Source organism: Aquarana catesbeiana, linkage group LG01 (genome assembly GCF_042186555.1).
Source record: "Aquarana catesbeiana isolate 2022-GZ linkage group LG01, ASM4218655v1, whole genome shotgun sequence".
In the NCBI taxonomy this organism is placed as follows: Eukaryota; Metazoa; Chordata; class Amphibia; order Anura; family Ranidae; genus Aquarana; species Aquarana catesbeiana.
In genome coordinates this window covers 898,860,488-898,885,494 of record NC_133324.1, presented here as the reverse complement: position 1 = coordinate 898,885,494, position 25,007 = coordinate 898,860,488, and the positions used below count along the sequence as shown (strand labels likewise).

Sequence of the window (25,007 nt, the reverse complement as noted above, 5' to 3'; positions counted from 1 at the left end):
AATCAATGACTGCCCGCGTAGATGGAACAAATGTGCCAAGCAGAGTCGGGTGGAGCCGGAAATTAAAACCCAGCAGTCCATTTCCCAGCCACAATAAGAAGCCTTATTCAAACAAGCGGTTAATTAAGGCTATAAACAAAAGGCGCAGTCACACGCGATGGATAGCTTTCATTTCGGCGGTACATTTCCCCCCCCCCCCCCCTCCTGTATACAGCAGAATTCTAGGTTTTGTTATATTCCACAGCTTACTAAAGAACACTCCATTCCGAGGCCTTAAAAAACTGCCCTCGTTCTTTTAATTAGTGCTGGTCGTATTCCTACACAGCCCCGGACAAAACGTTTCTTTGCGGCAAGATATGTTTCTTTGTCATCTTGCTGCCCGCTGACATTCATTCGTCCTGCTTTCACGCTGGGCTTAAGGAACGCGGAGAAATCGGAATGACAAGAGGGAGAGAGCGCGAGAGAGGAATCAATGCAATTATACTTACATGCTCTCACAGCAGCCAGAGCCTTAGACATTTTGCCAAATCAGCACCTCTAGGCGGGCCATGCTCCTTGCAAATTAACGGGCCCCCTTTAACCGGAGGCGCGCAACGCTGAGTTTTGGCAAGGTCCGAGCAACATGGTATTCCAGCATGTAATGAGCTGGAGCAGGGCCCAGTCAGATGCGAAAATAGCAGGTAGCGTTCACGTTCAGACCAAGAAGTGTCCTTGCTCATTTCAAGAAGTGGCGGTTAGCGGTTTTGTCTGGATGCACAGGCTCTTGGGTTGGATCCTGGGCGAGGTGCTATCTGCATGCAGTTTGTATCTTATACCAATGCAGGAAAAAAAAGGGAATGCATTAGACCCCATGCACATGGGACTGTCCAAGCTGCAGCGTGTCCCTCCCCAGCCCCGTCCAAGTTAGAGGACCTGTGTCCCCGACCTTCATCTCTGAATGCACAGGGCCCGAAACCCAGGTCCACTAGGTACAGCCCCATCTAGTTGCAGCCTGCCATAGACTGACAGACTGCCTGCAATGGGGCTGAATGCGGCAACTGTCTCTCACGGGTGCATGAAGGCCTGGTTCACACCTATGTAGGTTGCAGTTTGCATATTCCGGGTGCATTTTTCAATACAGTAAAACCTTGGTTTGAGAGTAACTTGGTTTGAGAGGGTTTTGCAAGACAAGCAAAATGTTTAAACAAATTTTGACTTGATATACAAGCGATGTCTAGATATACAAGTAGCATCATGTCACAACAGAGTATAAATGAGAAGAGAGGCGCCTCCAAGTGTAGCAATATGGTTACATTTAATGAAGGTACAACATTTTGCAACTCACATGGTTGAGGATTAAAACAGGCACATTGAAGTACTACCCTGCTCTACTGCAGGGTAGTCTTCCCGGTCATGATTGCAGACTGACAGCGGTGAGAGCGGTGGTGTGGAGGACGGTCTATGCGGACAGCTTTACCCCGGATGCCTGCATACTTAAATGTACCTCTTAATCATCAACCATGTGAGTTGCTAAATGTTGGACCTTCATTAAATGTAACCATATTGCTACACTTAGAGGCGCCTCTCATCTCTTTTATACTCTGTAGCTCTTGCTGGATTTTGCTTCTAATCCCCTTGTGGATGGACATTTTATGGTTACACAACCTATCACTGCTATAATCTTTTTATATGGGCTATAAACTGAAGGACTTATGAATAAATGGTTGTGGAACGAATCATCTGAGCTTCCATTATTTCTTATGGGGAAATTTGCTTTGACATACAAGTGCTTTGGATTACAAGCATGCTTTCGGAACGAATTATGCTCGCAATCCCAGGTTTTACTGTACACTTTTTGATCCACTGAAGTCTATGGAACCAAAAACCTGAAAAAAGTCCCTGGCCCTTTCCATAAAATGCACAGATGTGAACATGACCCATAGGAAGCCATGTTAAATGGACTGTAGTGTGTTTCTGCAAAACTGAAAATGCGCTAAAAAAATGCATAGGTGTGAACCAGGCCTAAAAACTCTGGGAGGGGAGCACTGCAGCTACACAGCCCATGTGCAAGGGGCCTTAGGAGAAAAAAAAAAAAAAATACAAGGAGCTGCAACTGTCTACCTCCTGAGAATGCCTGCTGACAGTCAAGATGACCCTCCGCCTTCAATAATTTGAATCACTGACCTGGAACAAGTAGGCAGAGGAGGAAAGTCAGGAAAAAGTCAGAAATCCTGATTTGTACATTTGTTCCACATCAGAGACTTGAAATATTAAAAGGCGAGCCCCAGGCAGATATAAAAGACACACAATAATGCAGATCTGGATTCATTGATGAATCGATTTTTTTTTGTTTTCAGATACAGTGTTTAAGTGTTAGTACCCCAAACTGCATTCACAAGTGAGCAATTTCAAGTACATTTTCTGAAGCACTTCAACGCTCAGCATCGAGATTCCAATTATATTCAAAGGTGCCTGTTCGCACTTAAGTGTCATGGTGCTTGAAGCAGGTCAATGGAAGCAGAACACTTTTTGACCACAGGTAATTGGCGGGTTGTATGCGGTCACAGCACAGAGTGTTGCTGCATCCAGAGGTAGTGTTTTAGCCACCTCTGAACTCAGTAAACCATGCACCCCTGGCTGCCCATGTAACTGTATACCTAAAGTGATACTAAACATTACACTGTCCCTTCCATTTCTGTATATGGATGATGGAACTGTAATCGTTTTAATAAAAAAAGAAAAACCTCTATAGCTTTTTCCTAATTAAAATTGCAGCCGTCACATGACCCAGCTCTTTCCCAGCCTGTCTGCAGGGAAACATAAGCAGGAGCAGCTTCTAGACCTCTGCTGCTGGTCACATGTTCAAAAAATCAAAAAACAAAAAAAAACAGCACACAGTAAAAATAAAATAAATATTCATAAACTGTTTTAAATAGTCAAAAATATGCATTTGAAATGAAATCTATTATTTTTGACATGATGTGGGCAGATTTTCGGCAGTCACAGGCTGTCTCACGCCCCTCCAACCTGTGTCTTAGAATAAGAGGGAGGTGAAGCCTCCATTAACCTACATGTAACATCCCACCCCTATTGTGTTTAGCTGGTTAGTGTGTATGGAGGACGGAGGGAGTGGGCTGTCATTTACCATTGTGTATACACCCACATGTGCGACTATAGTCACATGGGCTGCTCAGATGTGATAGGGAGGAAATGCTCAGCATAGAAACTCACTGAAAACTGAGCATGTGCAGAGTTGCCACAACTGCAAAAACCCTAGTGGAATTGGGGACATGAACAAAAGGGGGAGACAGAGCAGCAGGACCAACCAGGTTTTTTTGTAAGCAAGTATAAACAGCATGTAATACAGCATTTACTGATAGCTCATGATGTAAGTTTAGTGGCAGCCCATAGATTATGCAATTTTCTCTCATTTCATCACGGGGTAGAAGGAAAGAAAATGACTAAATTCCCTCATCAACACGAATAAAGGCCATAGCAGTGTCGTCCAGTTCTGGGAGGGCACCACGTGACGTCCTCCTGTGATCGCGCCCACTGCAGCGCACTCTAATCGATGTGTCCCCCAGACACGGCTGAACACAGATTAAGCTAAAGTTCCAGTCAGTGGCTTTTTACCACATGATCCACTGTGTCCAATCACAGCAAATCACAATGTAAACAGGAGCCGGTTATCGGCATGCCTTTCCTCACGTTGACAGCATGAGGAGAGGAGAGCTGATAACCAGCTTGTGTAAAAGGGACATCTACACTGATTAACAGGGCAGCCCACCAGTGGCCACCAGTGCAGGAGAAAAATGACCTGTTTATTTTTTCATAGTTTGTTAAAAAAGATATTGCAAATAATTTTTCTCAAAAGTTTGTTTTTTGTTTATTTAGCAAAAAAATACAGTTTCCCATGACCGCGCAATTGTCACTGTAAGGCCTCATGTACACGGCTGCTGGTAAACGGACGTTCAGAGGCAGTTGGATGCTTTTTTCAGCTGCCCCTGAACTCAACCAATGTTATCTTATGTGTCCATGTACACAGGTTCCTTTAATGTCGTTTTAATGCTGCGTACACACGATCGGATTTTCCGGCAACAGGTTGAAGGTTGTTGGCTCAAACAACATTTGCATACACAGTCACACAAATGTTGGCCAAAAATTCCGAATGTGAGAACGCAGTGACGTACAACATGTATGACGAGCCGAGAAAAAGGAAGTTCACTAGCCAGTGCGGCTCTTCTGCTTGATTCAGAGCATGCGTGAACTTTTTTTTTTTTTTTTTTTTTTTTACATATTTGACAACATTCTAGAACAGCAAAATTATCTTATAGAAGCATTAGGAATATAGCAGGTCTCATTGTCATCAATGCAATATGTTCTAATGCATGAACGTTTGTGCGACAGACTTGTGTACACACGATCGGACTTTCTGGCAACAAGTTTTGTTGGCGGAAAATTTGAGAACCTACCAAACATCAAACATTTGTTGGCGGAAATTCCGACAGCAAATGTTCGATGGAGCATACACACGATCGGATTTCCGACAACAAGCTCACATCGAACATTTCCCGTCGGAAAATCCGACCGCGTGTACGCGGCATTAGGCAGTTGAGTTTAGAGGCTTTTCTTTGAAGGCAAAACAATGAGTTCAGACGCCAAAGTCTCCGACGTTTCAGATGCTAAACGCCGGTACCGCATTTAGCCACGTTTTAGTTTAGAAACTTTTTAAAAGGTGCCCTATTTTTTTTACATTACAAACCTTAAAAATTATAGCAAATGATGAAAAACCACTAAATGTTTTTTCAAAAACTTGTAATTGCTTGCAATGCTTCATAGACCATTTATATACCCCTAATGAGCCCATGATCCAATCCAATACACCACTAGAATTGCTGTTAGCCAAAGTAGAATTTAAATTTGACCTATATGTTGTTATATTTGTACCAGATGACCCCACCAATGAGCTTGACCCCCGACTTGATCAAACATAGTTGCAGGAAATTTAATATCTGGCTTTTTTGATTTCCTCACATATGCTCATTATAGGATCCATAGTAAAAGCACAGACATTGAGGTAGATACAAGTACACTGCTGCTCTCTCAGCTGCTGCTACTCACTCTGGTCTCACAGAATGGCTGAAATAGTTAAATACAGTTTTTTGTGATTTGGGAGGATCTGATGTTATCTTAAATAGATGCAAACGTGGCTAAACGCGACATGCAAACGCAGCTAAATGGGCGTTTTTAAACGCCGGTTTCAATCGGTCAAAAAAAAAAAAAAAAAACCTTCAAAAGCGGTTGCCTCAGCGTCCCGCGTACATTAGGCCTAAGTGTGACATCTCTGAAAGCTGAAAATTGGACTGGGCAGGAAGAGGTACAAGTGCCCGGTAGGCAAGTGGTTAAATTGGGAGAAAGCCCCCTTTACAAACACCTAAAATTATGATTGGTATTATGCTGGGTGTTGGTCCTGGAACTATACAGGCACCTTCAAAACAGGACAGCTTGAGGAACCCCTAGCAGCCTTTGTAGGAACCCTAGAGCTCCAAAGAACCCTGGTCGAGAATGGCTGCTCCAAGGGCTTGTGAAGGCGCTAGTTCCAGGACTATCAAAGTTACACTTGTTTCACCATTCGCAGAGTCCCTACCCTGGAACAAGCATTGTCCTGACACCAGTTATGCCCACGCCAGGTAGTAAAAGATAACAGCCCTGGAACATGCACTGAGCAAGTTAGCAATGACAACTTTCGTATTCCTATCCTGACAGGTCACTTTTACTGAATTCCTTCACAAAAACCACACTGAACGCAGGCTCTGAATTACCTTCTCGTGGATTTCTTGAGTGGACTGGGCATCACAGAACGCCACCGTGGCTACATCCTTAAGAATGGGCATCTCTACCGTACAATCCCTGCCATCTAGCAGGGCCACGAGGGGCCGCGGATGCATGGGCCCATTCATAATGGGAGGTCGAATGCCTAGGGAAACAAGAAAAATAAAAAGGTAAATACATTGGGGAAAAGATTTAAAAAAAATCTCAGAAGAGCCACATAAATCAGAGCGCTATTAGAAAAGGCAACAAGCAAGCTTGAGGAAAGCCGATCATTAGAACAACTTCTCCAGAATGGGAACGACCATAGATGGATTGAAGTTCAGCCAGTCCCTGCTGAACGGAAATGTTGAAAAATATTCCTTCAATCAGCGCTGCTGCCAATCGGCTGCAGCGCAGGTCACTGAATTCCAACAGAGGAAAGGTCCCCGCTGTCAGAACACAATAGCACAGCGGGGAGGATTCCTCCATCGACCTCAAATGTGTGAATAGAGGAATACAGCTTTTTTATCTGCCCACTGGCTAATTGGAAAAAAAAAAAAAAAAAAAAAAGAAAGACGACATATATGGCAAACTTAAAGTGGTTGAAAACCCTTAGGCTGGGTCCACATATATGCGAATTGGATGTGGTTTTCCCCACATCCAATTGGCATGACAGGCGAGTGTGACCGACACTCAATGGAGCCGGTTCACACATATCCGGGGCGGCCGCGGAGCAGATTGAAAAAGGGTCCTGTGCGTGTTTGGGTCTAGTTCAGGTGTAAATTCAGGCAAAAAATTCTGACCTGAATCGCACCTGAACTGGTGAACAGGCAGGCACCGGACCCCAGGCACGATCCCGCGGCCGCATATATGTGAAGTGACTGGTCTCAAGCGATACAGAGAAGAAAAAAAAAAAATATACATCCTCCTACGTAATTTGTACCCGTTTATCTGCAGTCTTCAAAGCTTGTCTGAGCGGTCAGAAAAAACAAAAGGGGGCAGGGAGCTGAAGTTACACACTGCAGAGCTCAGTGAGGAGAGCTCCGAGAGTCGATTGGAGGAAAGGGACACACCCCCTTTACAAAGCACACAAGGACAGAGCTGAGGCTGTCAGTCACAGGCTGTGTGCTGGAGATCCCTCCACTGTCACCTTTTTTCTCTTGGTGTCAGGAAAACTTGTCAGCAGTATCTCATGCAGATAGCAGAGGAACAAAGCAGCCCAGACAAAAAAAAAAAAAAAAAGGACACTTCGTGCTCTGGATTGAGACAAGTACACACTATAGAGCAGGGATATGAAATTAGCGGACCTCCAGCTGTTGCAAAACTACAAGTCCCATCATTCCTCTGCCTCTGGGCGTCATGCTTGTGGCTGTCAGTCTTGCGATGCCTCATGGGACTTGTAGTTCTGCAACAGCTGGAGGTCCACTAATTGCATATCCCTGCTATAGAAGGATACGCTTTGTTCATATTTTAGATCTGTGGTTTACAACCACTTTAAGACACGGACATCAGAAAAGCAAGAAGCCACATACAAATGACACCAACTTTCATCCAACTTTATTACCAAACCCAACACACTGTAGGTCCAACTAGAACCACCACTCAAATGCAGACAGCATTAAAACCTGCCAGGAGGTTCTCTCTCCCCCCCATCAAAAACTGAGCAAACTAATTTTTACAGACAAACATTCATATAAAAAAACAAAAAAAAAAAAAACTACTTTTTGGTCATTTAATACATTCTAAATATTTATTTTTTACAATATAAAAAGGAAATGTACAGAAAAAAACACCCAAACACAAGTGTATAAAATGCACCAACACTGAAATAACACCCATACAAATGCGCAACTTAATATCGCAATGAAAATACATTCCGTTCAATTCACAGGCATGAACAGGGTCTCGGTGATATCAGGAATTGTTTGGCTGCAGGAAGAGATTTGATAAAAGTGCCCGCTGAGGTTATTTGGTTTCCGGATGTGAAGCCGTAGTGTACAGTTACATGTAACAGAAACAAGCTCGCACAGGAGAAAACACAGGCGCAGCCCCATCGCTTTTTTTTTTTTTTTGAATGCCGGCCAATTCCATGAACTTTTCCCCTTCTTTCCCAACCTTTCAGTTAATGTTCTGATTTCATGACACTTCTCTGCAAGATGTTGCTACAAGCCATTTTCCCACGTCTGCTCTATTTACCAGAGTCACTGATCGCTTCTGATGGCGCCTTCTAGCAAGAGGCGAAAAAACTTTAATCTTTTTAGTGGCAACACCATCCCCGAATGCAAAAAAAAAAAAAAAAAAAAAAAAAAAAAAAAAAGAAAAGAAAATTAAGACATGGTGGTTCCGCCACACCACCCAGCTCAACAAACTTCAATTGAAAAATGGAAGGAGCTGGGTGGAATATGGTTGGTCAAAGAGTGACTGCATCCAAGTAGATGAAGTCAAAGATAGCAGGCACCATGGATGAAGGAATCTATTGGAAAGTATATGTGTATGGCTAGTCTTGCAGAATTTAAAAATTACAGGTACTTCCATAGCGCCAATTTTACCTAGCACTTTACATATTATACATTCACATCAGTCCCTGCCCTCAAGGAGCTTACAATTTAATATCCCCAACTCACATTCATACATTTACTAGGGCCAATTTAGACAGGAGCCAATTAGCCTACCTGCAGGTCTGTGTGGGAGGAAACCTACACAGGCAAAGGAAGAACATGCAAACTCCAGGCAGGTAGTGCCGTGGTTGGGATTCGAACCAATGACTGTGGTGCTGCCAGGTTGAAGGGCTAACCACCGCTGTGCTGCCCATGGTCTTCAATCTTCAAAATAGTAGATATTTGAACAAACTTTTCTATGAAAATTCTCAGTACACCCAATGACTTGACGAATATTGTTTAAAAGTACTTAAAAATGTTGTTTGCTTTTAACCACTTCACACGTGATACTGCACTTGTAGGTATGAGGCGCAAGTGTAGGCCACCGGCAGCTCACTCCAGCTGTGATTATGCACAGCCAGAGCTGATCGGCGGACTCGAGATCCACTATACCCAATGTCCGCTGGCACCTTAAGGTCTGGAGACTGACTAGGCCACTCCATGACCCTAATGCGCTTCCTCATACTCTCAAAGCTGGGGTTCCTAGCACTAAGTGGCCCCGAGATACAGGGCCCCACAGTCGGTTCGGAAAATGTCAAGCACTTTTCTGCAAGAGAGAATGAGATTTTCCAAACCGACTTTGGGGTCCCGTAAATTGGGGCCACTGGGATTGCACACCAAAATTGGGGTTCCTAGCACCAAGTGGCCCAGAGATATGGGGCCCCAAAGTTGGTTCGGAAAAGGTCATTCTCTGCTGCAGAAAAGTGCTTGACTCGAGTATAAGTCGAGGGGGGCATTTTCAGCACAAAAAAAGTGCTGAAAAACTCGGCTTATACTCGAGTATATACGGTATGTATTTTATGCATGTTATTTAAATAGGTAACTTCACTTTCGTGAAAAAAAAAAAAAATTGCAAAAAAAAAATAGCATATAGAATTTCGACAAGTCATATTGTAAATGAATATTAAAAACCTTTCCTTTTCTTTCTTGTGAAAAAAAAAATACCTTTCCTTTTCAATCTGCAGCTCTGTAATTTCCTGTAAAATGCAATATGGCTACCTGGAGGTGTTCTGTACACAATGTATACAGAACGCCCCCCAGGAACATAATTTCCTGCTTGTGTGATTGGCCCACTGATTTTCCCAGAAGTCTACACTAAGATACAAGTTAGATTTCAGGCATCCCCTGCAACAAAAATATTTTTGGCAAGATACTCCCAATAGGAAATACCATCTAAAAAGGGATGCAGACCCTGCAATTTTCCTCAGAGCCAACTGATAATTATAAATGCACTCCTATATATTTTCACTTTGCACATGGACACAGACAAACCTCTATTTCTTCAGAACACCAAAAGGTAGGAACCTGTAACAAAGCTTGTTCAAATCTGTGTAATGTACATACATCACCCAGAGGGGAATGTTTTTTTTCTCAACAAATGTGGAGTTACTCTTGGAGAAGTAGGGCCAAAGCTTTTTTGGCCCTACTTCTCCTATGGAATGCAGTATTGCAGTTCATTCTGCACTCCTGCGACTCATTTTCAGCCGACAGCAGGCTAAAGCTGGTCCAGGCACTGGATGGATCCCAACATTCCAGTTGAGATCCGTCCAGTAGCCTGGGACTGGTAGCTGGCTCAGGCTCTCAGCGATCCCCTGAGCACTAGAGGAGCAGAGAGAGTCAGTGACTGGCAGTCACTGCTCTCTGCTCAGAGCAGAGGGGAAACCAAGCGATCAGCCATGTTTGATCGCTCAGTTCTCAGCGTACAGACGGCAAGGGACAGATGCAGCAATGGATTGATGCTGTATCCACCTAGGCGAGTACAATTTTTTTTTTTTTTTTAAATAAGGGAAACCCACACTTCTCGTTTAAGTGTAAAAGTCATTTTACAGGCATTCAAAAGCCCCGCCCGAGATGACTGCTGAGTGCTGCCATCTTAGAAGTGATGTCTGGCCCCAGCAGACTGCGAGCGGATTTAACTAGTCAATTTTTCCAGCAAGCACATTGCGAGTGAATAAATTCCTAGAAAGGAAAAACACTGCAAGCATTTAAATAACACCAGATTTTTCTGTTTAGACTAGCAATTTTTTTTTTTTTTTTTTTGATGACAGGGTCTTGTCAAAGCAGAATTAAACCTATTACAAAAAAAAGAGCTGGCAGCTAGTATTTTTATGACACAAGATGTTTCTTCTACCATAAATAAAAATATAGGTATCGCCCTTTGGGACTTTATATGAGGTATGCACAATTGGCCGATGAAGTTGACAAATATAAATACAATAAAATATTTATTGCAGAAATGATCACACTTTCACATTTCCCCTTTTCCTTTTACGGATTGCCTTTTCTGACATTCCTTATCACATATCTGCAGTTCTGCACACATTCCTCCTTGGCCTTATTATCCGACCATCGCAACAGGTTGGTTTATACATGCATTCCATTATATACTTTATGATTATTTTGCCAATTTAGCAATGTTTGAGGATATACATATTATATATTATAGTTGACACCTGAACGCATTATCTCTACCCATGCCATGTATGCCTTCCCATTGTTCCTTGGTTGTGTTTTTGGGTTGGCTCCGCTCCCTCAGCTCCCTTCCCAAGCATATATTGCTGCCATCCTCGGTGAACAATAGGCCTTGCCGACTGGTGAGTATAGGGTATTCGCTTTCTCTGCAAGAACCCTCTCACCATTTTTCCATCATTTATTTATGTGTTACATTACCTTTTTGGTCATTCATTTCCAGATATATCCTACATGCATCCGCCCCTGAAGAGCGAGTCACATCTCGCGAAACGCGCTGGATGGTCTAGACGTCATGTAAACTCATGTATTTCAAATGTAATGTAATCTTCAACCATGTGCAACATTGTCTCAGCTTTGCCTTGGTTTATGATCCTCTTTCATGCGTTATTTCTGCAATAAATATTTCATTGCATTTATATTTGTCAATTTCATCAGCCAATTGTGCATACCTCATATAAAGTCCCAAAGGGCAGTACTTATGTTTTTATTGTACTATTAGGGATGGAGGCGTGTCACTGGTAACATCAGACCTCTTTTACTTCTACTATAAAACGTTCCGCATGGGAGTGGTGTCATCAACCAACCTAGCAGCCAAAGAGTCAGAACCCAGAACGAAGACCTAGAGAAGACCAAGAGAAGACTGCAGCACCTGTGGCCAACAGAAGCACTCACAGCGCAGTGCCGGAAGAGATGGCTTGCCAGGTAAGTGTGCCATAAAATGCTGGGCACACTAGCAACATGATGGCCAAAAGCTCCTGGAGCCAGTATTTAAAAAAAAAAAAGGTGGAGGTTTAATTCCACTTTAAAGTAGATCTATATCCAATCACTAAATCCTTGCTAGGTCTAGGGGAGGTTAAAAGGGATAAGGTTCCCCCCCAGTCAGTAGCTACAAATACTACAAGAAGACAACAGGGGAAGGAGGGTACAGGTACACGATTCATACACACACACACACACACACAAACACACAAACACACAAACACACAAACAAACAAAAAAGCAGAACTTCACCTTTTTGGTGGAGTTTAAGCCAGCCATCCGTGGAAAATAAATTCAGCCAGTTTAGCAGGGACCTGCCGAATTTCACTCCATGTATTGGCAGGCTGGATGTACAGAAGGTAGGATTCGGGTCAGTTTTTTTTTTTTTCAGTATGGGCTGCCTTACTCTTCACTCTGTCAATGGGACCACTTCCCAGAAGACTCCTCTCTAAGATGCTCCAACCAGCTGTTACACAGTGATGTCATCACGTATAATGCAAGTCCAATAGCGCTGCATTGTACACGAGGGCAACAGGGGATCTACCATAGATAAGAGCAGAGGAGTCCTGCAATGAGAAAGTAAGAAAACCTTAGTCTTCATCTACTAGAGTTAAAAGCATCCAACGCTTGCAGTGCGAGGGGACCCACTGCAAGGGTAGTTTTCCTTTGTAACTCCTGGTGTTGGGCTTTGGTGTATTTTCCAACCTTTTGAAACCTGTAATAAAATCAGACCTGGTGATCCCGCTTGTCCTTGTCCAGGCACTTCTTGTTATACAGTGACAACACTTTGTGCCCAATCTCCCAAGTCTGCTTTGATTGTGGCCATCCTGCCACATGGGCCTACGATGGCTGATATTGGTCAATGGTGTCCCAAATGTGTTCCTCTGTTGTCACCCTGACACATACACCTCTAGAGAGGGTACAAGGGGCCATTTGAATAAATTGCACGGGCATAGGCCACTGTTGTCAGACCACCGCAATTCTGTACAGCTGACCGTGGAGGGAGTGCATACAGACAAGAAGTGGCTGAAGAATATCAAACATAAGTTACATTCAGGTACTGGTCATGGTTGCAAAAAAAAAAAAAAAAAAAAGGGCGATGTATTAATGAACACAGAGCTGCATATATTTGTCAGGATAATAGATGTATGGTATCCATGCATACCGCCATATGTGAACATACCTTCATCATTTTACATTCATTTGCATCCTATATCTGCCAGGATTTCAGCTGTAATTCCTATATACAGGCATAATATATATGCTGCATAGACAAGTCTCATCATTCGTATTTATTCAAGCAAATCGATTTTTAGCGGTGGAAGCCCCTTTAATGGTAAGCAGGAACATTTTGTTTCAAGAAAGTAATCAGTGACGGAACACAGGATAATCCTCATGCCTCGTCTCAGGGGGTTAAAAGAGAAAACAGATTTGCAATTTTAAATTGCCAAGTTCACCGGGAAGGCAAGGAAAACAGGAAAACTGGTAGAAAATAAATGGAAAAATAAAGACAGGTTGACTGAGATTAGGCCAGAAACAACAGGAGCGTATCCAAACACAACAGGCATAGGCTTGGCTGAACTTCTCATGTTTCATGTAATCACAATGAGAGAGGAGGGAAGAGAAGCCACATAAGAGAGAAATTGTGCTCCGTCCACATGGGAATTGTGTTCAGATGGCCCCGCTGAAATCGGACCTCCCCACTGGCAAGACGCGCCTGATTTCTGGGCCCACAAAAGGCATGCGTTAGCAAAAAAACACACCACTGAGCAGATACCGGCCCTGCTGAAAGGGACAAGGCTGAACAGGAAAAACTCCACCTTTGTTAAAAAAAGATACACAATCACTAGACCAGCCACAGTAATTACTATTAAAAAGAACTACTTATATCATTTCACTATGAAGAAAAAAAAAAAAAAAAAAAAAAAAAATTTGTAAATTTATATTTTTTCTAAATTTATATCAGCACAGCGTGGAACGGACAACTTCAGCGGTGGTGTGGAGGATGGTCTATGTGAACAGCGCTCCCCCCCCCCCCCCCCCCCACATGCCTGCATACTTAGATGTGTCTGTTTTAATCAACCATGCGAGTTGCTAAATGTTGTACCTTCAGTAACCGGCGATATGATTCTGTCAGATTTTTGCGCCTCAAAGAGGTACAACCATTTTGCATAGAAATTTGGCATTTTATATTGTAGGCCTGTAATTCTTCGTGATAACACACTTAAATCTGTCCACCAATCTTTAAATTATATTTATAGCACTCTTATAAAACTGGGGTTTTTTTTTTTCTATTTTTTATTCTCTTTTCTTAGGGTATGGGGGAGGGGGTGTAGAGGGAGCCATCCCTGTTGTTGGCCTGTATATATAAACCAGGATATTGAATATTGTCCTCTGTCTTGGGGAGATGAGCCATGTAAATTTTATTGTAATAAGAGAAAAATGTTTAATAAAAAATGAATTATAAAAAAAAAAAAAAAAAAATCTGTCCACCAAGAGTCTAGTAGAAAACCCGGGTATGATGAAGTTTGAAACACAAAATCATAAATAATATAATATAAATAATTATAAAAAATAATAATCATAATAATAATAAATTTCCCGATGATTCACTATCGCTCAATTCTGCAAGTGTTCTAATTTACTATCGCTGTTTTTTAGCTGGTCTAAAACCACTTTTGACGTAAAGGGACACTTTTTGGTTGCTATGGACAATCTCCAGTTTCCAGGCAGAAAGAACAGAATATATAATATAAAACTGCATGCAGGGCATTGGACAAAGCACTGGGGACAAAAGGGATGTGAAATAATGTCATACAGTACTGTAATCTGTAAGATTACAGTGTACTGTATGTATTATGATTTTTCACTTTTTTTAATTTGCCGCCGGGCTCTTCCCCCGTGCGTCACGACACTCGCTGGGAACGGAGCCCGGCACAGAGAGGCTTTGAGGGGAGGACACAGCCCGCAGAGGGACATCACAGGATCCTGGTAACAAGGCAAGTACACCGCACCAGGATCCTGCAATGCAATCCCAAGTGTGGCTCGATGTTACCGCTAATGGTGCTGAAATTTAACCCTTTCATGACTAAGCCTATTTTTGACATTTGGTGTTTACAAGTTAAAATCCGTATTATTTGATAGAAAATTACTTAGAGCCCCCAAACATTATAATCTATCTATCTATCTATCTATGAATCTATCGAATATAATGGTGATTGTTGCAATATTTTATATCACACGGTATTTGTGCAGCAGTATTTTAAACGCAACTTTTTGGGAAAAGGGACACTTTCATGAATTTAAAAAAAAATAAAAAAAAGAAAAGTTAGCCCAATTTTTTTGTATAATGAGAAAGATGATGTTACGTCAAGTAAATAGATACCAAACATGTCATGCTTTATAATTGCACACACTCGTGGAATGGCGCCAAACTACGGTACCTAAAAATCTCCATAGGCAATGTTTTAAATTTTTTTTTTAGGGTTACCAGGTTAGAGTTACAGAGGGGTTCTAATACTAGAATTATTCCTCTCGCTCTGACGATCGCGGCGATATTTCACATGTGTGATTTGAACACTGTTTACATATGGGGGTGCGACGTCCGTATGCGTTTTCTTTGCTGCGCGAGCTCGTGGGGACGCTTTAAAAAAAAAAAAAATTCTTATTTTATTAATTTTTATATTTATAAATTGTGTTTAAAAAAAAATTTGATCACTTTTTTTACTTTTTTTGCTGTCACAAGGAATGTAAACATCCCTTGTGACAGTAATAGGTGGTGACAGGTACTCTTTATGGAGGGATCGGGGGTCTAAAAGACCCCCGATCCCTCCTTTGCACTTCAAAGTATTCAGAGCACCGTTTTCGGCGATTCTGAATACTGTATATTTTATTAAATCCGGCGCCATTGGCAGCCGGGTAAACGGGAAGTGACGTCATGACGTCGCTTCCGTGTTTACTATTAGGAGGCTGGAACGAAGCCGTTCCAGACTGTCACTAGCCGCCGGAGGCGGCGGATTGTCGATCGGGAGGCCCAGTAAGAGCGGCGGGAGGGGAGGACGTCCCCTCCCGCTCCTCCGGTATAACAGCCGAGCGGCTTTTCACCGCATCGGTTGTTATACCTGGAAAGCCGATCGCCGGCTCTGCAAAAAGGTACCTGCAGCTGCGGGCATCATCCCGGTATAACCCCCGAAAGCCGAGTACGCACATCTGCGTACGCTCGGCGGGAAGGGGTTAACCCCAAACCACACTCGGGAAAACCGCCAGGGAGGTTAAATGTAACCATATTTGCTACACTTAGAGGGGCCTCTCTTTTATACTCAGTTGTGACATGACACTACTTGTATAGCAAGACATCATTTGTATATCAAGTCAAAATGTATTTAAAAATGTTTCTGGTCTTGCAAAAAACGCTCTCAAACCAAGTTACTCTCAAACCAAGGTTTTACTGTAACATTTTTTGTTTGTGCCATTTTTAATCCCCTCCTACCTGGTTTACTGGGAGATCCTCAACTCGCACAACCAGCAAATCCAGACTTGGTCTGCTGTAATCTGATTCTCCACCATCACACACTGGATATCACATCGCCATCTTCTTTGCTGAAGTCATCAGGATCCAGCTGTCTCTTCCACCCACCCCCTGATGTGCCCCACAGCTCATGCACAGTATTTTCTACAAATCTCCTGGGATGCATGTAAAAGCAATATCGCCAGGACACCACTGGATCCAAACATTTTTGGATAGTATCTAAAAAATATATTTAAAAGCGATCACATTCACAGTAGGAGATTGCAACCTTTCGGGCTGAGTAGGACTCTTCATAACATGCCTGATGAATCGGGTCCTGTCGGCACAGACACGTTGAAATCTTCTGCTGTGATGTGATCATAAGTTACCAGTACTTTGAAGTTCCATAGTGTGCTGCCGATATACGCTTTGACTTGTGTTATCAGTTCCTAGCTGGTTTTTGCTACAGCACCCACTTGCTACAAGCCACTCCGGGAGCATGCGATTTGGAGAGGAGTGTGAAGGCCTGCTTTAAAAAGGCTCCAAGGTTGCCTTTTTCAACCTTTTTTTTCCCCCTAGAAAAACCCCTAAGATAATTTTCAGGTCTCCATGAACCCCTGCTTAAACCAATTCACCAGAGGTTTGTAATGCCCTGCACACAATAGGATTTTCCTATAGAAAATGTGTGATAGGACCTTGTTGTCGGAAATTCCGATGGTGTGTAGGTTCCATCACACATTTTCCATAGGAATTTCCGTCACACAAAATTTGAAAGCTGGTTCTCAAATTTTCCGACAACAAAATCCGTTGTCGGAAATTCCGATCGTGTGTACACAATTTCGACGCACAAAGTGCCACGCATGCTAGGAATCAAGCAGAAGAGCAGCACTGGCTAAGAATGTCATTTTTCTCGGCTCGTCGTACGTGTTGTACGTCATCGCGTTCTTGACAATCGGAATTTCCGTCCAACTTTGTGTGACCGTGTGTATGCAAGACAAGTTTGAGCCAACATGCGTCGGAAAAAAAAACATGGATTTTGTGGTCGGAAAATCCTATCGTGTGTACAGGGCATAAGGAGAATGCTCCTTACAATGGGGGTCAATGGGAAGAATGCCCCTTACACTGGGAATCAATGTGAAGAAGCAACCCTTACAGCGGTGGTCAGAATGCTTTTCCCAACAGAAGGCTAAAAAGATAGTCCATGTCTTGCTGCTGGCCTTGCTAAGTGACGTTAGCTCTTGAACTATACAGCCACTACCAAATAGGAGGTCAACCAGCCACAGCGCAATGAATCCTAGGGTTCCACAGAACCCTGGCTTGGAATGGCAGCTCTAAGGCAATTAACACTCAAAGAGCCATTTGGTTGCTGTATTGCAGAGACATGGCTTAGGTCAGTGCAGATTTCAAGGCTTCTATTTTTGTGCAGGTATAGTAGAAAATGTCAGCATTATCAAAAGGTGCTCACACTTTAGGGGTACTAGTTTGAACACTTACAACCTGACAGGTACCTGACCTGACAAGTAATCAAGTGGCTGAGGAGCTGGTGTAGTAAGGAGGGCTTTTGGTTCCTGGAGAACTGGGCCAACTTCTCAGTTGGTAAACATTTCTATAGAAGGGACGGACTGCACCTAAATGAGGAGGGTGAAGATCTGCTGGGAGTGAAGATGGCCAAAAAGTTAGAGGGGCTTTTAAACTAGGCAATGGGGGGAGGGTCCAGAGGTAGAGATCGTCAGGGCAGAACATATTCCAGAGGGTAGTATTGGGGGCATTAGTGGTAGGTTGACTAAAGCACATAAACCCGAAGTATAGTATGTCGTATTTGTAATCTTGGAAGACCCACTAAGAGGACAGTATGTGTCCGGTCTAAACTACGTGACATGTTCACCAATGCCAAGAGCTGGCAAATAAGATGGGAGAACTAGAGAAGCTGTTGTACAAGGAGGATTTAGATTTTGTGGGAATTTCAAAGACTTGCTTCAACAGCTCTCATGCTTGGCTGGCAACCATTCAAGGGTATTCCCTTTATCGCATGGATAGAGGGTAAAAAAGGGGGAGGGGTATGCCTGTATGTCAAGAATAATGTACAAGTGAATGTGAGAGATGACATCACTAAGGGAACTAGGGAGGAGGTGGAATCCTTATGGGTAGAGCTCCAAAGCGATGAAACAAAGGGGAAAATACTGGGAGTATGCTATAGGCCCCCTAACCTGAGGGAGGAGGGGGAGATGGACCTCCTATCACAATTTAGATTAGCAGCAAGGATGGGAAGTGTCATCATAATGGGGGATTTTAATTATCCAGACAGACTGGGTGGAAGGAACTGCGCATTCGTCTAAGGCTTGCTAGTTCCTAAATGTCTTGCAGGACAATCTCATGGGTCAGATGGTAGACGCACCAACTAGAAACAAAGCGTTACTAGACCTACTGATTACCAACAATACAGACCTGATCGCGGATGTGGAAATAAGGGGTAATTAAGGAAACAGCTTTCACACGTCAATTAGCTTCAGTATAAATTACACAAATAGGAAACATAAGGGGAATACAAAGACACTGAATTTCAAAAGAGCCAACTTCCCTAAACCTCGAACCTTGCTAGAAACTATAAATTGGGATAAAATCTTAAGAAACAAAGAACACGGAGGAGAGATGGGTTTGCTTTAAGAGCATATTAAATAAGGGCATTAGCCAGTGCATCCCACTGGGAAATAAGTTTAAAAGAGCGAACAAAAGTCCTGGATGACTTACTCCAATGTAAAAATCCATATAAAACCAAAGCAGAAGGTCCTTAAAAATACAAGGCTGAGGGGTTACAAAGATTGCAACAAGAAATGTAAGGGTGCAATTAGGGAGGCTAAGATAGAACACGAAAGACACAGTGGAGGAGAGCAAAGAAAATCCCCAAAAATTCTTTAAGTATATAAACAGCAAAAAAAGAGGACAGACCATATTGGCCCCATAAGGAATGAGGAAGGAAATCTAGTTACAAAGGATGGGGAGATGGCGAAAGTATTGAATTTATTCTTCTCCTCAGTCTTCACAAGGGAATCGGGGGGCTTCAGTAACCAAAACTGCAGTGTTTATCCTCATGACACACCACTGGAAGCACCCTCATGGCTAACAGGACATAATTAGAAATAGACTTGGAAAACTTAACATTAATAAGTCACCAGGACCAGATGGCTTGCACCCGAGGATCCTTAGGGAGCTCAGTCTAGTAATTGCCAGACCGTTGTTCCTAATTTTTACTGAAAGTCTACCGACTGGAATGGTACCAATATGTAAAAAAGGACCAAAATACATCCCTAGGAATTACAGACCAGTTAGCCTAAAATCAATAGTATGCAACTTTTGGAGAGGATAAGAGATTATACACAAGATCTTAGTAATGAGAATGGTATCCTTAGCAGTAATCAGCATAGATTCATGAAGAATTGTTCTTGCCAAACCAATCTATTAACCTTCTATGAGGAGGCGAGCTGCCATCTAGATAAAGAAAGACCCGTAAACGTGGTGTATCTGGATTTTGCAAAAGTATTTTGACATTTCCCCGTAAATGTTTACTGTACAAAGTAAGGTCCGTTGGCATGGACCATAGGGTGAGTACATGGATTGAAAACTGGCTACAAGGGCGAGTTCAGAGGGTGGTGATAAATGGGGAGTAATTGGAATGGTCAGGGGTAGAAAGTGGGGTCCCCCAGGGTTCTGTGCTTTGACCAATCCTATTTAATTTGTTCATAAAAGACCTGGAGGATGGGGTAAACTGTTCAATCTCTGCATTTGCGTACAATACTAAGCTAAGCAGGGCAATAACTTCTCCACAGGATGTGGAAACCTTGTAAAAAGATCTGAACAAATTAATGGGGTGGGCAACAACATGGCAAATGAGGTTTAATATAGAAAAATGGAAAATGTACTGGAAATGGAGCAAGTACAGAGAAGAGCAACAAAGCTAATAAAAGGGACTGGAGGATATTAGTTATGAAGAAAGGTTGCGAGCACTGAACTTATTCTCTCTGGAGAAGAGACGCTTGAGAGGGGATGAGAGTTCAATTTACAAATACCATACTGGTGACCCCACAATAGGGATAAAACTTTTCCGCAGAAGGGAGTTTAACAAAACACGTGGCCACTCACTAAAATTGGAAGAAAAGAGGTTTAACCTTAAACTGCGTAGAGAGTTCTTTACTTTAAGAGCGGCAAGGATTTGGAATTCCCTTCCACAGGCGGTGGTGTCAGTGGGGAGCATCAATAGCTTCAAAAAACTATTAGATAAGCACCTGAACGACCGCAACATACAGGGATATATAATGTAATACTGACATATAATCACACACATAGGTTGGACTTGATGGACTCGTATCTTTTTTCAACCTCACCTACTATGAAATTATGTCAGATTCAAGCCACGTATGCAGCATTTTTTCTTTCCATTTCAAAAAGAAATATTGCAAGCTGTAACTAAACAGAGGACCATTTTTTTTTTGCTATAACTTTTCTACACTTGTCAAGTACTGAAGAGGAAGTTTTTGCAGATGGTATCTGGAGGAAACTAATCTGTTATCACTATATCATTTCCACAGTGCAACCCCAGGTTCAGGAAGACATTGAGTCGCCGTATACGGTTGTTTCATAATACTGCTGTCAACTGCTTTGCCATACCATTCATAATTGTGAACGTTTTAAAGTAATTTTCAGAGACACTTGTTGCCAAGTTAGTATTCTAAATAATGCAATCCGATACACTATCTAGGAGGCCTGCAGATAGATCTAGAATCACTCAAAAACCCATTAAACTGGAGCAGGTACTTTTTGTATTATAAAATGCAAGTTCAACAGCAGCTTGATGATTTATTTATTTATTTTTTCAGACTAAACTCTGAAAAGTTTAGTTTTTTTCAACTTGATTCCAGATATGCGAAAAGTACTTAAAGAAAAAAAAAAAAAGAAAAAAAAAAAGAAAAAAGGCTTTGCACACCTTTTGTTCTGGTGCACCTGGGATCTATTTAGCAGATTTAAACCTAAAGTTACTTATATGTAATTTTCAAAGAAGATTTTTTTTTTACATTACATATTTTAATGATTTGGGCTCATCAGAAGGGTTGAAATCCAATAGCTATAAAACATTGGGTAGGAGTACCGAAGTAGCAGTCCTAGCCATATTTACCACCTTAATACTTAGGAGTCACAAACACATAAATTCAAAAGCCAGATTACTATATTTGGAGAGGATTTGAGGATTCATTTCTAAAATCATTCTGGAACTTGTCCAGTAGGCTATAACATGTAGATTTTATTTAAGCAAAAGGTAGAGACCATTTTGAAGGACCTGGTTTAAAGTAGAACTATAAGCAAAACTTTTTTTCATTTTGGATAGAGTAAAGGAGGGTTATATATATTTTTTTTGCCATCTGTGTCCCTTCGGGGAGATTCACTTCCTGTCCCTTAGCCAACTAGGAAGTAATAATAAATCCCTGCAAATTAAACAAATCCATTGGGACCCCCACAGGTCACCAGAACTAGTGTGCCCATTGGAAGATTTCTCCTCTATTACTGTTCTGGGGCAACCCAAAAGCGATTTTCTTCTAATTTCATTTTAGATGAGAACGGTAAACAGGACAAATAGGGAGGGTGAATCTTCTCAACGAGGACACAAAACCACAATAAAACCCTGACAGGCATTCTAATCCATCTTCACTCTATCCAAAACTACACTTTAAGCAAAAAAAAGTTGTATCCATATGGACATAAATTTTACTTTATGATAAATGCTGGGTCTACAGCCCTGGTGCCCAACCTGCTGCCCTACTTTACTTTTTTTAAGCCCTTGGGGCCCCTGCAGAACCTAATCTGTGACTCCCTATTGCCCTCTTATAGTAGTGATTTTTTGCAGCCGCATGCAGTATGTCTCCTGTCTTTGAAGATCTCCTGAAGCATGTCCCCAGTCTCCAGTAATTCCTATAGCATATCCACAGTCTCTGACAGTCTCCCGCAGCATGCCTTCAGTCTCTGAACATCTCTTGTATCATGGGAGCAATATGACCATCTCTTGTATGATGTTCACAGTCTCTGATCAGCTCTTGTATCAGGTCTTTGACAATAACCTGTTGTGTCTCTGCTAATAAATATGGACTAAATGTTATGTGCAGCCCTTTGGGCGATGTTGGGGAGGCCAAACTTGAGGCCCACATATCATGAAAGTTGACCACCACTGGTCTACAGGCTTTTGTTTAAGTCAATATGGCTTCTACCCCCATACCAGTCAATTGGAATGCAAACGCAACTTGAAGGCTAATGCAGCTTAGGTGGTCAACTGCAGGTTAGGAGATGGTCAACGGCAGGTCAAATGCATCAATGAATTCTGAACGATCTCAGAAGGGTTATATTTACCCAAAAGCATGTTCAATTTGCCCATCAACACAAGCCCTTGTAAATTGGCTTCAGATCTAAAATGGGAGGAGGTGCACAGGCTGATGAATATAGCCCAAGGCAAAGATAATCTTCTATTTTCTCCAATAGTGCTCTATGGTTTTAATCAATGTCTGTGCTCCAGTTGTGGAGATTTGCCTCACATCCCGCTACAGTGAAAACAAGAGGAGATCCAAGTCGTCACCCAAGGTAAGAGGAAATATACCTGCTTCAGTGACAAGAGTTAAACATGTGAATGGGGAAATGTATGGGATAGGAAAGAAAGGGGAATAAATCAAACTCTAATGGAAGGTTTCAACCCATCTTAAAAGAAAAAAAAAAATCCTAAAAAGTTTTTGTTGGCGTTTCACTTGTACCTAGGGCACCATAGTCAAGATTCTGCAGTGGCCATAAAATGCAAAAGTTTTAGCTCATTTTAGACACAGAGCTGGGAAAAGAATAGGCATAGGCTTCCATCACAGAGTTTATAATTATAGTAAAAAAAAAATGCAACATTTTGCTATTTGTTCATTTAAGAATGGCATTTAATTGAGTTATCAGTTGTGTTCTCTACATTTTTAACTGGCAAGTTCTAAATAAAGGATTCAGCACATCTGATTCACTCTATAGAAGCAGCTACCAGGGGATGAGGAGGTAAATATACATACAACGTCCCTTGTGAGCACAGCTTAATTATGAAAACATGGATTTAAAAAGAAAAAAAAAAAAAAAAAAAAAAAAAAAGGATTAAGACTCTCTCTCTCTACCCATATAATTATGCCATGATTATTCTTATCAATAATAAAAAAAAAATGCTAAGTACCTGAAGTAATGAGAACTGGTGGGTGTCTATGGAGGAGGGTCTATAGGGAATCTCATAGCTCTGGACTACTGGGAAAGACTGCAATGTGTTTTCAAGATGCATGAAAAAGTGAAATTGGATCAAAAACATAAAGCTGCCTCCCACATAGTCGCTATTAATCACAAATGAATAAACAAGCTGACATCTTTTAATGCTGCAGGTTTAGGCACACTAAATGACCAAACATTTTTGTGGACACCAGACCATCACAAGTATATGATCTTGTAGAACATCCCATTCCAAAAATCAGCTGTAAAAAAACTAAAACTAAAATAAAAATAACAAAGCAAATCGCTATGCAACCTCAACCTAATATTTTACTCACTTCCAACCTTGTGTTAACAGGTTTTGATAAGAACCCTTTTCCGGTCCAGCAGGACTGTACCCAAAACCAGGTTTTCTAGACCTAGGTTTGATAAGTTAATTGTGGTAGAACTCAAGTGGCCTGTCCAAGGCAGCCTTTGACAGCTGCAGCAACAGACCGATGTGCATCCACCTAGGCGAGCATGTAGGCTTACCATTTTAAAATCTCACATCTCCTTTAACTAAAAAAGGGGTCAAGATTTTTGCTCCGATGCCCGCCCAGGGAGCTTCCCTCTATGCGCTCTCAATCTTTTAGGCAAGGTGAACATATACTTCTGATGGATGCAATGTATAAAAGATATGTTGTGTTAATAAAAGGTTTGTGATTTTGTGTATAATGCGTTTTATTTTTTCACTTATGTAGCGAATCCTGTTCTGTGTGTGTCCTGAGGAAGCAGACAAGCGAAACACGTTGATGCACAGACTCGTTCACCCACTAACATGTAACATTGTTGCTGCAATTTAGCAGATTTTTACTATCTATCTATCCTGTATTGCCAAAAGTATTGGGACGCCTGCCTTTACACGAACTTTAATGGCATCCCAGTCTTAGTCCGTAGGGTCCAATATTGAGTTGGCCCACCCTTTGCAGCTATAACAGCTTCAACTCTTCTGGGAAGGCTGTCCACAAGGTTTAGGAGTGAGTCTATGGGAATGTTTGACCATTCTTCCAGAAGCTCATTTGAGGATAGGCACTGATGTTGGACGAGAAGGCCTGGCTTGCACGCAGTCTCCGCTTTAAATCAACCCAAAGGTGTTCTTACATGTTGAGGTCAGGACTCTGTGCAGGCCAGTCAAGTTCCTCCACCCCAAACTCGCTCATCCATGTCTTTATGCACCTTGCTTTGTGCACTGGTGCGCAGTCATGTTGGAACAGGAAGGGGCCATACCCAAACTATTCCCACAAAGTTGGGAGCATGAAATTGTCCAAAATGTCTTTGTATGCCGACACCTTAACAGTTCCCTTTACTGGAATTATGTGGCCAAGCCTAACGCCTGAAAAACAACCCCACACCATAATCCCCCCTCCAGCAAATGATTTGGACCAATGTACAAAGCAAGGTCCATAAAGACATGGATGAGCGAGTTTGGGGTGGAGGAACTTGACCGGCCTGCACAAAGTCCTGACCTCAACCCGATAGAACACCTTTGGGATGAATTAGAGCGGAGACTGCGAGCCAGGCCTTCT

The 25,007-nt window shown here is 42.1% G+C and overlaps 1 protein-coding gene across 10 annotated transcripts in view; it reads right to left on the bottom strand.

Moving 5' to 3' along the window:
* Positions 1 to 25,007, bottom strand: part of CTBP1 (C-terminal binding protein 1) — a 767,834-nt gene that overhangs the window by 107,947 nt on the left and 634,880 nt on the right. For all 10 annotated transcript variants that reach the window (XM_073610943.1, XM_073610948.1, XM_073610950.1 and 7 more), the window contains one exon: positions 5,802 to 5,956. In XM_073610943.1, the coding sequence (XP_073467044.1) occupies positions 5,802 to 5,956 (155 nt within the window). The remainder of the gene's footprint in view (positions 1 to 5,801; positions 5,957 to 25,007) is intronic.